Here is a 17972-nt window from a genome sequence, read left to right as displayed (position 1 = left end):
TTAAAATACTAACTGTACGAGGCAAAATTGGCAAAGGCACTCTTTACGAAGGGTGGATGGCACCTACAAACATCAGAAACCCAATGATTCTATCCCAGACTTCCCATTCAACTTGACAACCCAAAATGAGTGACTAGGCAAGGATCACAATCAATGGAGGATTATTAAAGCCAGCTTTAGAGTGCCTGCGGGGGCTGCAGGGGAGGGGGCACGGAGGGAGGAACACACAAGCCACAGATGTATCTGTGACTTTTATTAGAAGAGGTTTTTAGGAGGTTTAGTATTTATACGTTTCCTTTAATGTTGGGGGGGGGGGTGTAGGAAGAGGGGCAGGTAGGTAGCAAGACAAATGGTTACATTCTTGTGAGGCTTTAGTTAGTGCCCAGGAAATCTATATTTTATACAAGATAAGGTGAATGTTTGAAGAGAAAAAGAGAGTAAAGGAATAATCAGTTATGTAGATGTCTCTGGGTTGGTGGAGGAATGACTGATCTCCTCTTGTCTCTGTCCTGCACCTGGAAAGATAAGCTTGGAATCAACATTATCAATGTGGAATCAAACAGACTTTAGTTTTAGGAGCTAGACTTAGCCTGCAGACCTACAGTTACAATTGGCATGTCCTTGTTTATGGGAGGTCAGCGAAGAATTTCCTTATGAATGATTCCTGAGACCTTTTACCTTTCTGTAATGCATAATGTTAGTAAAAGCTATTCATTTGGAAGGGGGTGTTGTATGACTCCGCCTCCAGGCTTGACTTTCCCTTTGGTATAAGGCGTTTTGCGGGGGGCGGGTCCTGAGGTTTTTATTTTCCATTACAAACTTAACGATAAATAAAACCTCTTCTCACACCGTCACCTTATTCCAATTATGGCAATAATGACCTCCTCGTCTACGGATTCAGTTGACAAAGATCTCTAAACTCTGTCAATCAGTCGGTCCTAATTCAAGATTATGTTATCTGGCTGACACAGAAAATACGGATGTTCGAAGCTCACAGATTTATTCCTAGAAAGAGTTCTAAGCAAGGATAAAATTTTATTTCAAAGCCCTCGAATCCTGATGTCCACAGCGACGCTTCAGAGAGCAACTCACTGTTGTTTCCTTCTGAGAATGAAGCTCTTTGAAATGCGCATCCGTACTCTCTCCGTTCAGATAAAATACTCAATGGGAGAGACTGAATAAACCGAGTGGGCTTGGGCGGCAGAGAGCCGTGCCCCGCGAACGCGGGCGAGTCATCTGGGCAGTGGCCAGCGGGAGCGCCGTGAGGCGACGCTCACGAACTCTCAGAGCAGCAGGTGACCGGCGAGGCCAGAGGCCACTGCGGCACTCGCTCCCGGCGGCCCGGCGGGCAGAAGCCCCCAGTTCTCGGCCCCCGCGCAAGCGACGCCGGGAAATGCCCACATCCGGGAAACCTGCAGCGGAGTGCGGCGGCGACACGGAGTGGAAGGCAAAATGGCGGCGGTGGCGGTGGCCTGGTGCTAAGGGGAGAGCCAGGTCCCCGCGACCCCCGCGACGGGCTGCGCTGGCCTGCGGCAGCCCCCCGACGTCTCTCCCCGCCCTGCCGCACGAGGAATACTTGGGATCTCTTGAAACGGGTTCCGGTCGCCTCGGCGCCCGCCCTCGGGCCCGTGGCCGCTGTCCAGAAGCCCTGGTCTCCCCTGCAGGTAGGTCCGGGGCCGGCATAGCGGGAGGGGCTCACTCTCTCCTCCATAGCCCGAGTTGGCGGGGCGGTGGCCGCCGGGGCCCACGCCCATCCCCGCTGGCGGGGGTCCAGGGGCTGCTGCGGACTGGCGGGCAGAGCCGACCCGGTCCGGGCCTGCCTTGGCTGGTTACATTGACCTGAGCTGAGCCCTGCCTTGGGGAAGCGAGGGTTGGCCGCGCCGGGTGCTGCAGGAATAGCCCCAGGCTTTTCGGCCTGGGGGTGCAGGTTAGGCAGGGAAGAGCCTGTCTTGCTGGCGGCCTCGCGCGGACTGACTCCTTCCCACCCCACCCCCAACACACCCGAGGCAGCGGTGTCTAGGAGGGAAGGAACGCGAAAGGTGATTCTGAAGGAAAATTGCAGTAAAAGAGCTACAGTTCTTTGGATCCCAGAGGACCCTGATCCTGGGTATACCTTAAAGAAATCCTTGGAATCTCTATTTCTAGGCCACTGTAATGTTAGGTTAGTGTTTATAGTTGGAAGTGGTGGGAGAGTTGGAGGGGGTCTTTATGGAGTAGGAGGACGTATATAACTACAGAAAATGAAGGAAATACAAGTAAGGGGACACTGTTTATTGTAACCTGAAACAATTTGTAGCTCGAAGAATAACTCTCAGATGGCTTGATATATCCTCATTCTCTCTGACTTCTAGAAAGTGATTTTCTAAGGAAAGAAAAGTTTAATGTTTGTCGACTTATATGTTAATATGGCTTTTTAAAATATGTATCATCGTCTAGAAGTTATTCGTAAATCTAGTGAGCAATACGTATAATCTCATGCACACAAATAATATTTTATCACTTCAGTTTGGGAAATGGATTTGAATGCTGGGATAACGAAGCTTGTCAGATCTTTATGGATTATTTATTGAAGGTTAAAAATTTTTATCAATTTTCCTCCATGAGGAAGAAAAGGTAAGACATGATTGGAATGAATGTTCTCTGGTAAGGTGCTTACTTTGGTGATTGTTTTAACTAAGATTATCTCTTTCTTTTAAATAAGGTAGAATGGGCTAGTTGATTCCCTAAGGCAGTGGAGGAATTTGACTGATTGAGCAGTAAAAGAAGTAGCATTGTGTTCCTGTGATCAGCTGCTATTGCAAGAAACTAGATCATGGCCCATGCTGGAAAAGGCACATTCTTTCTATGCCCGAATATTGATTGAATATGCCTTGCTGCTCTCCAAAAGCAAATAAAAAATACTTACACTACATATTTTATGTGTGATATCTGGCTTGAATTCTATAGGTTTTTATTTTTTATTTTTTTGTTTTCATTGCTGGTCCTTGTTATTCTGTATAAATATGTTATTCTGCATAAATATAACAGTTCTAACTGTGGTTATTTAGTTATATTTGATTATAATTTTAGAACATTAGAAGTTTGTATTAGGGGATTTTTTTTTTCCCCGAGACAGAGTCTTGCTCTGTCACCCCCCTTAGAGTGCAGTGGCGTCATCATAACTCACTGCACCCTCAAACTCCTCAGCTCAAGTGATCCTCCTGCCTCAGCCCAGCACCCCCCCTGCAGAGTAGCTGGGACTACAGGTGCACCCCACCATGCCTGGCTGATTTTTTTCTATTTTTGGTAGAGACAGGGTTTTGCTCTTGTTCAGGCTGGTCTTGAAGTACTGACCTCAAGCAATCCTCCCACCTCAGCCTCCCAGAATGCTAGGATTACGGGCATGAGCCACCACACTCTGTCATATTAGGGGATTTTTATACACCACAATAATTATTTAGTTATTGAATAACATTTTGTCAAGTAGAGATGGCAATTATTTTTCAGCATGAAGATAAATATAATAGTGATTGTTTTCACTTTTGATCAGACAGTTAATTCTTAGAAAGTGAATGGAAGAAAATGTCAGTGTGCAGAGATTCTTGAATGTTGCTGTCTAAACAACTAAGACTATGCTGCTAAGAAAGAAACAGTACATATTATTGTTGCTATTTTCATAACTTACCTAGTCAAAGCATTGATGCAGGGCACTTTTTTTTTTTTTTTTAAGAGACAGGGTCTTACTATGTTGCCCAGGCTGTACTCCTGGGCTCCAGTGATCTTTCTACCTCAGCCTGCCCAGTAGCTGGGACTACTGGCATACACCACCAGGCCCAGGTAGGCTACCTTTTTAATAAATTTAATTCAACCCAAGTTAACACTTTGAAGTCTTACTATGTGATTGTACCTCGTTTTTTCCTAAGTTGGACCAACTAATCAACAATATTTGTTTGGATTTACTGACATTTGTATTTTTGATGAGGATCTAAACTTGCCAGAAAAGGGAGATTTAATCTATTCAGTCTAAGCAATTTAAGTGCCCCTTCAAAAAATGAGTGATAGCTGGGTGCAGTGGTTCACACCTGTGTAATCACAGCACTTTGAGAGGTGAGGTGTTATCACTTAAGGGCCAGGACTTTGAGACCAGCCTGGGCAACATAGTAAGACTTCTTTCTCTAGAAAAAAAAATTTTTTTAAATTAGCCTGGTGTGGTGGTGTACACCTATAGTCCCAGCTACTCTGGAGGCTGAGGCAGGAAGATCACTTGAGCCCCAGAATTTGAGGTTACAGTGAGCTATGACCAGGCAACTGCACTCAGGCCTGGTCAACAGAGCAAGACCCTGTCAGTAATTTAAAAAAAAAAAAAAAAGTTATGATCCTTTCCCTTAGGAAGTTAAAGCTGTAGGTATGAAGAAGTGAGGCCTCAACTGTGTTAAAGGAGTCCATTCCTAGCATTTCCACAAGCTGACTACATGACCAGTAGGCCAGTTTACTTGTCTGGATCCATTTCTTTATCTGTTAAAAAAAACAAAACAAAAAACCTCCAAGCAAGACACTTTATGCTCTTTAAATCTGTGACCTTGTAGGAAAAATAAGACAAGAACATGAACAGGACAAAAACATAAGTTTTATTTGAATTGTGCAAAGTGCATTTGGAGTTCAGAGGAAGATAACAGCTAACCGCTTTGGTTGAAGGAGGCATTTGAATGGGGCTTTAAAAATTGGGTATAATTTCCATAAGAAGAAATGTGGCAAGGGCTCTCCCAAAAAGAATAAACAGGATGAATAAGGACACGAAAGCAGAAAAGCACAAGGTATGTTAACTGAAAGCAAGTCATTTGTCTTGGTTAGGGGATAGGTACACATAAGGAGATAGTGGGAGAGTCTGAGTAAGACAGTAGAAAGAGTGTGGGTCAGAGATAGGAAGATACTAACACTTACTGAGTCAGGGACTCGTTGTAAACATTTGACATGGATTAAACTTATTTAATGCTCACAGCAATCCTGTGAAATAGGACCTATTATGACCCACATTTGAAGATGAAGAAACTGAGGCACAGAGGCTGAGTAGTTTGCTAGAGGTCCTACAGCTAGTGAATGGTAGAGCTGGGATTCGTACCCAGTCAGTTTGACTCCAGAGCTCTTACTTTAACTGCTAGGTTAAAGGAGTCATTGAACGTTTTGGAGTAGGGGGTGGGTGATATGATCAGAACTGTTCATTAAGAAGACTAACCTGGCACCAGCATAGCATGGGTTAAAGAGGAAAAGAGGAGTTCTTTTAAAAATTCTCTTTGCCTAGTAATAGTTTGATTTTTCACATGTCATAGTAGCAAAGATTATTAAGATTTGATAATGCAAGTGTTGACCAGACCTTGTTGAAGGGACTGTAAATTAGTATACCTTTCTGGAAGGCAATCTGGCAATAAGTATCAGAATTTTAAATATGCATTTTCTTTAGTTCAGCAATTCCATTTCTGGGAATTTATCTTAAGGAAAATGCTCAGCAATGTGTGTACAAGAATTTTTGTTGTAGCATATTTTTATTAACTAATTTTGATATGTATAAGGAATATGCTATGTACATGTTCTGTTAAGTATAATACAGTGAACATCCATGAATCCACCACCCATCCTCAGAACTAGAATAGTACCAATATAATTGATGTTATCGATGTTTGTAATCTTATTTTATAATAGCAAAAGAATGGGATGCTTCCTCAGCAGGAAAATAAACAAATAAATAAATAAAAGCGGAAACAACAGGTAACTGTTAATAAATGAAAGTAGGAAACAACCTAAATGTCCTTTGGTTGGGAATACATAAATTATAGTATAGCTACATGATGAAATTCAATATGCAAATATTAAAAGGGATGAGGCTGAACTGTCATTTTCTCAGTTCTGAAACACCACTCAATCTAAGACAAACCATCTATTTAGTAGCAGTTTTTCAGGGGGAAGAAAATAAACATATAGTTTTTATCAATCATCAGTAGCATATATTTATCCATTCCATTGTATACTGTTTTCATCTGTTACAATAAAGGTTGAGTCCCAACTTTATTCACGTTCAGAATCTAGGCTTCTTCTGAATTACTTTGGGCTTTCAGAAATTAACATCATGATGACATGCTGCTTTTCATAACCCTAGCTAATTATCTTCAACCTCTTTATTGTCTTTATGATTGAGTGTGTAATTTTAAGGCATATTGATGAATACTGAGGTTTTTCTTCCTTTTCTTCCTGTGCTTACTCTTAGTTTCGTTTTTTTCCTTAAGTTACTTATTGTTGGAAATTAAACAGCTTCTTCTGAAGGTATTAATAACTCCAAAAGTTTTAATAGTTGTTTCATGTACTTTGAGTCTATTTTACCTTTGAAAATTCTGTGATCTCGCTTAAATTTGGCAATTATTTATGTCCTTATTAATTGCATTGCCTATTGAATGACAGTTTGAGTACACAATACTACATCACATTGGAATCTTTTCAAAACATTTTGAGGATCATGTGGTGCTGCCAATCAAAATAATACAATGAGGTGACAAGGAGATTTCACTTTTTATTTATGGTTAAGTTAGGCATGTGCAATGTCTGCTACTCCAGAACTTCTCTGCTTTGGAGCTGGAAAATTTCTTTTAGTATTGGTCTTAAGATGTTCTTGATTTTAGAAATATTAAAGTATAGGAAAACTGCATCTTAGAATCAAGAAAACATGATACCTATTGCTGTGGAAGGATGTTCATTATGTTCTTTTACTAGCAAAATGGGCCCAAATCAGTGGTAGAAGCTAAATTCCAAGCTCCTGTGGTCCACATGCCCAGTAATCTCTCTATCAGGTCCAGATGTGTCTCCTCTTGGTCCAGAGATCTGTGAAGTAATCTGCCTTCTGCTCTTTCTCTTTTTCTACCCTCCTTCCTTTTCTCTCTCCCTCTCACTCACTCACTCACTCACCATAATACACAATGATAAGGATAGAACAAGGATAGAAGAGCCATAATGAGCACTCTTACTAGAAAAGGAGAAGAATCAGAGATACACAGCAATTACTGATGTATAATAATTCTGAACTCTCCCTAGGCAGATCTCGTGTAAGCTACCAGCCCTGGAGGTACGGAAGATTCCTTTATTAGACCTTCATTCGATTATCTAGAAGGAACTCTCTCATCCATTGTTCTCCCTAACCCTTAGCCACTGTTCTCTTAGACCGTCCAAGAACTTCCTGGCATGTTCTTTTTCCATTATCATCCTTGGCCACATGTGTAGTGGGTGTTGGGGGAATAGTCCCTCTTTGGAAGGTGCAAATCTTTCTCGAATAGCCTACTCATAGAAGTTGGGAACTCAAGGGTTTTAAATTTTGAATAGACAAAAGCTTCTTTAGTCTGAGCTTGAGGGATTAAAAATAATTATTTTTTTCCAACAAAACGGATTTCTCAAAGTTAGTAAGCCTCTTCCGATCTGTTTGGTTTCCATCAGTTCCATGTGTCTGTAACCATAACCAAAGTTCACATGTGTTAGTTAACTCATCCAAAGGTTTGAGAGCTTCAATTCCTCCTCTTCTCAATTGGTTGTTTGAGACTATTAGGTTTGAATTGGAAGGCTATACCCTTAATACGATCTTTACCACTGAGGTACTTTAGTTAGCTAAGAGGTTTCAGGGGGCATCTGTGCTCAGTCTTTTAATCCTATCTCTTCCTGTTTGGAGTCCAGGTGCAAGCTGCTTTTCCAATCCTTCAAGATTAAATTTCTGAACTCTATTTTCTATTTCTACTTTCAAATCAGCTGCTTTTTTTTCCACCTCATCATTTACTTATAATAGTTTGCCAAATAGCCAATAGCAGCCAATATACGCTTCCAAGATTCTCTTTTCCAAACCCTTTTCATATGACTACAAAATCAGTAGGCATACGAGGTGAATCATAGGATAAGGTGCAGTCATATGAAAAGTTATTATAGGCAACAGCTTTACCAAATATTTTGCCACTATAAAGCGTGGTTCTCCATTTTTCTAGGCTCTAGTATCAGTTTCCTCACAGCCCTCAGCCTGACCATTAAGCCAATACTGCATAGGTTTTTACTGTAGCAGTACCTCACTTCTAGGTACCAATTTCTGCATTAGAATAATGAGAGGATGAATATACCAATGGACAATAGCCAGATCATGTATGAAACTAGAACTCTGATCCATGACCTCTGTAGCAGTAGACCCAAACAGTCAGGACTTGGTCTGTAACTATCAGCTTCCCTAATTTTTGTGCCTACTTCTAAATCAGGACCAGGCAGAGAAAGCCAAACGTGCTACTCAAATCAATCACATAGGATGCCCCTCTTCTATAATAGTTAGCCCACCTCCAGTTCCTCACGCTAACAACCTACAGTTGGAACATACCTGAAGTCTTCCTCCCTTTTTAGTATAAAGCTTTCCTACTCCCCTGCCTGCCTTTGAATCTCTGCCAAATGCAAGTGACAGTGACTAATTCCCCTTCCTATAGCAATCTCTTATTAAATAGCCTCTGCTTGTTCTCATTTGGGCACTCTTTGTCTATTTCCACAGTAGTATTAGGCTGTTTTATGGTAACAAATCCCAAAATATCAGTGGGTTAACACAACAGAAATGTCTGTCATACTCACAGAAAGTCTAATGGTGATCAGTAAGGGCTCTCCATCCAGTGACTCAGGAATCCACATTCTCTCCATGTTGTAAAGCCACCATCTCATAATATGACTTACCTTGTCATTGAAGCACACTGGCTTTTAACTGCCTCAGCCCAGAATTCAAACGTGTCATATCTGCTCACTGGGCTTTGGCCAGAGCTATCTGGAAAATGGAGGCAAGTGCTATATGTGAATATGGTTTCTGCAACAATACATTTAACAATAGCAATTGGATAAAGACATACCGCAATTCCTCCATTCCAACATTTTTTAAATCAGAAGATCAGATCATCTTACAATTGAAATGAGTGTTTAAATGTAATATTTCTGGCTAGGTGCGGTGGCTCATGCCTATAATCCTAGCACTCTGGGAGGCCAAAGCGGGAGGATTGCTCGAGGTCAGGAGTTCGAGACCAGCCTGAGCAAGAGCGAGACCCTCGTCTCTACTAAAAATAGAAAGAAATGATTTGGACAGCTAAAAATATACATAGAAAAAAAATTAGCCAGGCATGGTGGCACATGCCTGTAGTCCCAGCTACTTGGGAGGCTGAGGCAGAAGGATTGCGTAAGTCTAGGAGTTTGAGGTTTCTGTGAGCTAGGCTGATGCTACGGCCGTCTAGCCTGGGCAACAGAGCGAGACTCTGTCTCAAAAAAAAAAAAAAGAAAAGAAAAAATAATATTTCTGTTAATTCCCCTGAAAAGCTAAAAGCTAATGTTGAAGTGATACTGTTTCATGGAAATAATGGTTTCTTTAAATTAAATAAATCCCTGTATATTTTAAATGCATGTTGTATTTGAATAAGAATTTGCAGCAGAACCATTCCAAGATCCAAAGTACTATAGTCATTTCTTTTCCTTTTTTAATTTTTTATTTTGGAAAATTTCAAGCATACACAAAAGTAAAAGGAATAGTACAATGAACCCTCATATACCCATTACCCAGCTAGAACAGTTTTCAATTTATGACCACTTTTGTCTTATCTATATCCCCATCCACTTCAGCACACAGCCAAATTATTTTGAAATAAATTCCAGACCTTATATTTTATTCACAAGTATTTCAACATGTAGATGAAAGAGATAAGCTTAAAATAAGTTTTCAATTATATAAATCTAAAACACATTGTTACACATATACCAGAACTGTCATTTCTGTGACCATTGTGTACTCGGGTATTAACAATGTTAGAAATTACATCATCAAAGCACAGCGTTTTAAAATAGAGGACTAGAATGAATATCTCTGGTCTAGCATTTTCTAAAGCATATTCCATAGAATATGAAGCTCATGAAATGCTCCAACGGAAAAAATTTAAATAAGAGAAATTTGGGCAACATTACATTCTCTTCTTGTGAATGCATATGATTATGTAAAAGAATGAGATGTCGTATTTTGTGTATTATCCCATTTTGGTTAACAGTATATGTTAGAATATGAAGTATTGATAGTGATTATTATTCGTTTCTTGTGGTTTATGTAAGTAAATCACTACAAATTTAGTGACTCAAGACAACATAAATTTATCCTCTCACAGTTTTGGAGGCCAGAAGTCTAGAATCAAGTTGTCAGGAAATCTACTCTCCCTCCATAGGCTCTAGGAGAGAAACTGTTCCTTGCCCTGTCCAGCCTCTGTTGGCTGCAGGCATTAGTTGGCTTCTGGCCACATCACTCCAATGTCTGCCTTCATCATCACATGCCCCCCACCCCTTTTCTGTGTGAAGCAAATCTGCCTCTTGTAAGGACACTTGTAATTGCATGTGGGACTCACCCATGATAATCTCTCCATCTCAGGATCCTTAATTACATCTGCAAAGTCTCTTTTTCCAAATAAGATAAAATTTATTAAGTTCCAGGGATTAGGAGGCAGGTATCTTCTGAGAGGCCAGTTTTCAGCCCACTGCAGTGACTCTCCTTGGTAAGGAAGATGAATTATAAGGAACTTCTACTTTATATATTTGTGTAATATTTATATAAATACTTGAATTTTTCAATGAGGATACATATTTTTATAACTAGAAAAAAAATCACAAACTTAATAGAGTAAAAAGAAGTGATATGTTATTTGCATTTACAAGTTCAACAAATATTTTTGTACTGGATACTATTGACCATGTTTCATGGTAGGAAAATGGAGCCAAATGCTTTATCTGGACAGGAATAAGCAAAACTGTGCTTCTTTTCTTTTCTTTCTTGTCTATCAAAGAGAATGATCTTGGAAATGGTAAAATAACAATAAAAATAAAATGATGATTAACTTGGAGTTGAAACCCAAAATAAGTGAGATATTAAGGGAATGTCTAGATCCTATAAATGAATTACAACCCAGATACTGAAAGAACTAATATGTGAGCCTGCACAGCCAATATTGTTAATCCTTGATTGTGGAAAAATAGGTAGGTTTTAGAAGAATGGATATGGAAAATATGTTCACTTTCAGAAAGGGCCAGAGGTGACTTCTGCAAACTTTAGATTGGTGAAGCTAAATATTAAGCCTAGGAAAATTCATTAGTAAGCTATTAAATTAATATTTTGGGAATGCTTAGAAAAGAAAATGCTCATAATTAGGAACCAGCTTCCTTCATAAAAGCACAAGGTATGTCAGTTCTAATTGCATTCATGAAATAATTATAAATAGTTTGGGTTATGTTGTAGACAGAATGTGTAATTTTCAGATGACAAAGTTCATTTTTTTTTTTTTTTTAACAAAATAGACAAATGTGGGCTGCTTGCCAAAGTAGAGTATGGTTGATTCATAACTAGATTTGCTGTTGTACTACAAGAGTACTGTTTAATGAGGTAAGTCATCGGAAACTATACCTTTAGTGGTTGCTACAGGCTGTGTCCTGTCTTAGGCCTGCTGCAAATATGTGTGTATGTATATATAATTAATTTCTATAAATATAAATTCAAACATAAAAAATAAGTTTATTTTAAACAGCTCTGTTAAGATGTAATTTATATGCCATAAAGTTTATCCATTTAAAGTGTATAATTCTAATGTTACAGCTCTTTTAGAATTTGTCTAGCAGGAAAACCCTCCCCCCATGCAGAATGAATGAATGAATAAATTAAAACAAAGTGTACAATTCAGTGATTTTTTTAGCATATTTACAGAGCAGTGTAGCCATCAACATGATTTAATTTTAGAATAGAAAATGGGTTTATTTTTTACACAGTATTTTGAAACTTGCTTTTTTTGCTTAAGAATACATTATGGGGCATCTGTTCTTGTCTGTACATATAGATAGAACCACATCATTCTTTTTAACTTGGTCACATATTATATAAATGTACTATGAATTACTTGAACAATCCTCCATTGATGAGCATCTAAACTGATGTCATCTTTTGCTGTTATAAATGATGTTGCAAAAAACATCCTATATCTTCACACAGTTGTGTGTATATTCCTTTAGTTGTATTGCATTGTTCCTTTTAATCCTTGTTCCATCCTGAGATAGATGTAACTCCAGCCATTTTATGCGTCAGGAGTCAGTTTCAGAGAATTAAATATACAAGTACGTATTGCTAATAATTGACAGAACAAATGCTTGAATGACATTTTTTGTTGTTGAATTTCCATTATAAGTGCTGTGCTCTTCTAGCACTTGTAGGATTTTGACAAAGTGTATCCAGAAGAGCATGACTAGAGTTAGGGAAGGGTTAAAGTAACTGGTGATATTTAGGAGGCACATGTTTATTTCATTTATTCAACATATGTGTTTGTTTATTAAGCACCCAGTATGTGCCAGGTCTTGTTATAGGTGGTAGACAGACAGTGGTTACAAGACAAACAAGGTCCTTTACTTTCATGGAGTGTTTATTTCAGTGAGGGGAAATGGACAATTAACAAGTAAACAAGTAAGATATTTTAGATAGTGATACGTACTATCAAGAAAAGGATAATTAAGCGACCAGGGAAAGGCTCTTTGAGGAGGTAACATAGGGCTGAGACTTAAATCACAAGAAGGCAATATTTATATATCTATTAATTAATATATCTGTAGATATCTTTATGTAACATGAGTGGTAATTATATTTAATGTGATTTTCTAACACTTCTTACAAATTACAAATGAAATGACTTCCTTGAATTAGTGATTTCCATATTGGTGGGGGACATTTAAGTCCCCATTTAAGCCTTCAGATGACTATTCTCCCAGTGTGTTGTAGAAGACATTCATGCATTAAGTGAGGAATCAGACAAGTTGACCTGAGAGAGCCTTTGCCTAGTCCATTGTTGATAAGCTTACTGTCTCTAGAGGCCCAGTTCACAGCTTGGGAAATAGACCCAAGCATGTTTTTGAAGCATAAAGGGGTCTTATGGAATAGTGGTTTAAAAACCTTTTTAAAGCAACAGTACTCTTTCTTCTAAAGATACCTTTTATTACAGTCTAATTTGTAAAATCTTTTAAAATTAATTGGAGCCACGAGGTGGAGTTGATAATGAGAGGTTGCCTGTTGTATTGTTCACTTAGTAACTGCTTGCATTTGTATATGCTTATATGCCTACTAAAGCACTCTTTATTCTTTATCATCATAACCACTTGAGGTAAATCTATTTTCTAGGCCAGGAAAATAAGTAACTTGTTCTGATCCTACATAATCCTTAATGGAGTCGGAACTATAAACTGAATCTCTCAGCTCCGATATCAGTGGGGTTTTCCTCTAATACATGGTATTGCTTTATTAATCACTTTATAGCTTTTATTTATTTATTTCTTTTATAGGGTTAATTATTTAGGTTGCAAAGAATTTTAACATTCCTGGAACTTCTTTGAAGGATCATTTTCACTTCTGCTCAAAAGAAGCTCTGAATCTATCAAGTAGTTTAAAGAAGTCCTTTGTGTGGGTTAAATATATAGATGTTTTCATGAAGAGGAGTGAAAAGCCAGAAGGATATAGACAAATGAGGCCTAAGACCTTTCCTGCCAGTAACTACACTGGCAGTAGCCGGCAAATGTTGCAAGAAATTCGGGAATCCCTTAGGAATTTATCCAAACCATCTGATGCTGCTAAGGCTGAGCATAACATGAGTAAAATGTCAACTGAAGATCCTCGACAAGTCAGAAATCCACCCAAATTTGGGACGCATCATAAAGCCTTGCAGGAAATTCGAAACTCTCTACTACCGTTTGCAAATGAAACAAGTTCTTCCTCCCGGAGTACTTCAGAAGTTAATCCACAAATGCTTCAAGACTTGCAAGCTGCTGGATTTGATGAGGTAAGAACTTTTAAAGACAGAAGAAAGGGTTCTTCTTATCTTATACTACATAACACTTTTTAGGTGAACTTATGCTGAAGTGTTTCATTTGAGAGAATTTAACTGTGTATATAAATTATGTATTCTGTCAGCAAAGAATGTTGTGTTTACAATTCCATTAATTATTATAACAAAATAATTATTATTTCTTTAGTTTCTTCTGTGATACCTATCACTAAATTCTGGAGTTTCTGGAATTTAAAAGGCCAGGTCATGAAGTCAGAGTCCAAGTGCAGTTGAAGAAAGCCACAGGTGAGGGTAGGGGAAGGATGTCTGTTTGTGTGAAATATGAGCTTGGTGAGCTAAGTGGCTGTTGGGGTGGAAGGAGACAGCTCCAAGGACATAAAGTATGAGTTTATAGGGAGAAAGAACTATAGTCATGGTTGATTAAGCAGTTATATACTTAGGCCCAAATCTGAAGTTCACGAAAATTAAGGAAATTTCAATTTATGCTAACTATGCCAAGTCTTTAATATTTACCTTCAGAACTCATTTTGAAATTTTTTTGTAACATATATATTTAAGTCATATTTTGTTTAGGTTAATAGAATTTGTTTCTTATGATAATATACCTTGTCAGCACATGAATATTTTAGGTAGCAGAAATAATTTTAGAAAAATATTGGCTATGGAGAATGTAAAATATAACTAAATGTGAATAACTAAGAGTTAATTACATTTTTAGAAATTGTAACTTTTTTGCTGATTATAAAAAAATTACCTATTCTCTGTTAAAAATTAAAAAGTATAAAGAGGAAACTGAAAATTACCTTTATCTCTACTATACAAAAATAACTACCCTTAAAATTCTTTTCCTGTTTTATATATTGCTTTTATATATTGCTAAGGAAAGAGAATTATAAAATCACACAGCTGTATAAAGCTTCAAGAGTGGTAATGCTATATGTCACATAAGTCACCTAATAGATATGTATTTATTGAGCTTTTACTATGTGTGAACCCATCAGTCAGGATAGTGAGTGATACCAGACATGGCCCATACCTTTAAGGAACTAAAAATTTCTTTCTTAGATTTTTAAGAAATCTAAGGCATTGATTAATGTCATATTCTTTATCTATTGGCAATAATAAGTGTTTTGCATTACAAAGATATGTTGGCTTTATTATAATACATTTCAAAATTGTCACTTTTATGACATTAATAACATTAAAGGTTGCTCTACTGAAAGTATTTAGACATCTGTCATTCCTCATTTGTCTAAATAATGAAGTATTTTTTATACCAGTGGTAATATAAAGAATATGGCAATCTACTTCTACTGTCTCCTTGAATCACTCATTCTGGTAGCTTCCCATTATAGTGTAAAATTTATATTGCTCAAGATCCTAACTTGGTATTTCAAAATTCTTATCTAGTTTTAACTTCATTCTTTTTATCATTTTGTAAACCCTCACCTATTCCTTTTAACTACACGAAGTTCAAGGCAGTTTATTTTCTTGAGAATTTGTTTCTGGTGACTCTGTAGATTAATTTCCTCATAGGAGTAAATGTGAAATGCATTCTTGGAGCACATCCATACACAATCACTGCAGTGTATTTTTGTTTATAAGCAAGAAAAACAAAAGTGTAATGTGGACATAATGTTTTCTTATCACAAAATTATGTTCTAAGGTTACCAATTTGAGGGTGCTCTTTTTCACACTGCACTAACATCCCCACTTAAGAACAATTGCTTGACATTGTTACAGATGTAAAAAATATTTTAAAACATAGCAATAAATATTAAAAAATAAAAGCCAGCATAATAATCACCAAAATCCCAGGCTGCAATTCCAGTGTATTTAATAAGAATATGATTACCTCAATACTGGAAAAGGATAGTGGGTGCCAATTTGTTGCCATATGAGGGAGGTGGCACTGACATGTGATAATAGCATAAATACAGATATATTTCATGTGGCTTAACCGGCTTTAAAATTTAGCACTCCTGGATGAATTTTAATTTTCAGTGATTTGTATTATTTTAAATTTGCACATAAAGTGAGACTTATTAATTTCTTTGTATTTCATTACAAATTTGTAAAGTTTGATTGACATAAAATGTGACCATACTGTACCTTTGTATCAGTTAGGAATTGAGTTTGGTTGCTTTTACCAGAATTCCAAATAATAATACTTTAAACAAGATAGTGATTCAATTTCTATAGCTGTCACTGGCTCAGCCTCTTAAAGTTGTCAGAGCTTATGACTCTTATGAGCCTCCTTTTTTTTTTTTTTTTTTGAGACAGGGTCTCACTCTGTTGCCCAGGCTAGAGTGAGTGCCGTGGCATCAGCCTAGCTCACAGCAACCTCAAACTCCTGGATTCAAGCAATCCTTCTGCCTCAGCCTCCCGAGTAGCTGGGACTACAGGCGTGCACCACCATGCCCGGCTAATTTTTTCTATATATATTTTTAGTTGTCCAGATAATTTCTTTCTATTTTTAGTAGAGACGGGGGTCTTGCTCTTGCTCTTGCTCTTGCTCAGGCTGGTCTTGAACTCCTGACCTCGAGCAATCCTCCCGCCTCGGCCTCCCAGAGTGCTAGGATTATAGGTGTGAGCCACCACGCCTGGCCTCTTATAAGTCTCTTGAATTTTACTTCCTGGTGGCAACATGCTCTAGCACAGGTATCATATCTGTTGCCTGGGAAACAGGATCCAGGAGGGACCAGTACCTAAGTCAGGCATAGCAAAAATTTTCCAGAAACCCTTGCTGCTTCCAACAAAATCAGTAACTTTTTCCAAGAAAGGGAGATGGACTGTAGGTAGGCAACAAGTTTCTACCACAGTCTTTTGTTGGTTGGTCTCATGTTTATCTCCAGTCATTTCACATAGGAGGATAAGTAGCCTGTTCACCCATTAGTCTTAATAAGTCATTATTCATGTAAAAATGTCATTTGAAATACTGAATCCTCTAGGACAAGTAAGTAGTTGCTTATCTCTTGAAAAATGCTTGTCAGTATACTTTGTGCATGATAGTGTATAATTTATGTTTATATATAACATTAAGGAGTTGAAGAGGACAACCAACATTTGAGCTTCAGGCACTGTGCTTAGTGCTTTCCATATTTTTTTATTTAATACTCAGGTCAACTGTGTGAGCTTATTACAGTAGAAGAAACTAAAGCTCTGAAATGTTAAATAACTTGTCAAGGTTCACACAATTCTAAAGTAGAGCTGCTGCAACTCAAAAACTCAGAGCTGTCTGAATCCAAGTCCTTTGTTTTTTCTATCATGCTATCTCACCTCCTAAAGTCTTCCATAACAATCATATTTAGTCTAGGTATTTTCTTCTACCATTTGTCCTGTATTTGCATACCTGTAAATATAATTCTCTAAAATTGAAAACTCTAAGAGGATGAGAACCAGAACTGCATAGTTCTTTTACTAGTATACACAATGGCAAAAGTGCTTAATAAAATGCTTGAATATAGAAAAAAGTAGTTTCTAATATTTTGATTGATAGCTTTTTAACAATCTGATAGTCTCTGATTGTTTACATAAGGATGAAATTATGAATGAGAAATGATCAGACTCATGTTGCTATGATTGTACCACACCAAAGAAGTTATTCCTAGAAGGAAATAGTAATATGTTACATAAAGGTCAAAGTATTAAAGAAACACTTAAAAGATTTGAAGATTTGTTTTCTTTAGTAATTTGAGATTATATGGATTTTTTAGTAGTTACAAATAGGACATTAATAATGTGGTTGGGGCCCTGTTCTTCATAATTATGAATTTCTCTAGTAGAACTCAGGGTTCTTTCCCTGAGTATTAATTATAAGATTTAAATTTTGTTTCTTTTTTTAAACTTTGTATCAGGATATGGTTATACAAGCTCTTCAGAAAACTAATAACAGAAGTATAGAAGCAGCAATTGAATTCATTAGTAAAATGAGTTACCAAGATCCTCGATGGGAACAGATGGCTACGGCAGCTGCCAGACCTATTAATGCCAGCATGAAACCAGGTGACTAATCAAACATTTTTTTCTAGTCTCTTCTTTTACTGTATAGTGTTAAAATACTTAAGTATGTCAAACTTTTTCTCTTAGAAATTGTTAAAAGCATCCCAG

At 37.6% G+C, this 17972-nt stretch overlaps 1 protein-coding gene and 2 pseudogenes across 2 annotated transcripts in view; 2 read left to right on the top strand and 1 right to left on the bottom strand.

Moving 5' to 3' along the window:
- Positions 1 to 1161: 1161 nt before the first annotated feature.
- On the bottom strand, positions 1162 to 1835 carry LOC138396003 (uncharacterized; annotated as a pseudogene).
- LATS1 (large tumor suppressor kinase 1) overlaps positions 1628 to 17972 on the top strand; it is a 35624-nt gene continuing 19279 nt past the window's right edge. The window contains exons 1-3 of one of the 2 annotated variants that reach the window (XM_069489228.1): positions 1628 to 1664; positions 13363 to 13856; positions 17720 to 17867. In XM_069489228.1, coding sequence (XP_069345329.1) covers positions 13506 to 13856; positions 17720 to 17867 — 499 coding nt within the window. In that variant the 5' untranslated portion in view covers positions 1628 to 1664; positions 13363 to 13505. Of the gene's footprint in view, positions 1665 to 13362; positions 13857 to 16785; positions 16819 to 17719; positions 17868 to 17972 lie in introns of those variants that run through there. The other variant, XM_069489229.1, reaches the window with a different exon arrangement.
- Positions 11628 to 11675, top strand: LOC138396170 (U7 small nuclear RNA; annotated as a pseudogene).

The sequence above is a fragment of the Eulemur rufifrons genome, chromosome 15 (assembly GCF_041146395.1).
Source record: "Eulemur rufifrons isolate Redbay chromosome 15, OSU_ERuf_1, whole genome shotgun sequence".
Taxonomy (NCBI): domain Eukaryota; kingdom Metazoa; phylum Chordata; class Mammalia; order Primates; family Lemuridae; genus Eulemur; species Eulemur rufifrons.
This window is presented reverse-complemented; position numbering and strand designations above follow the sequence as displayed.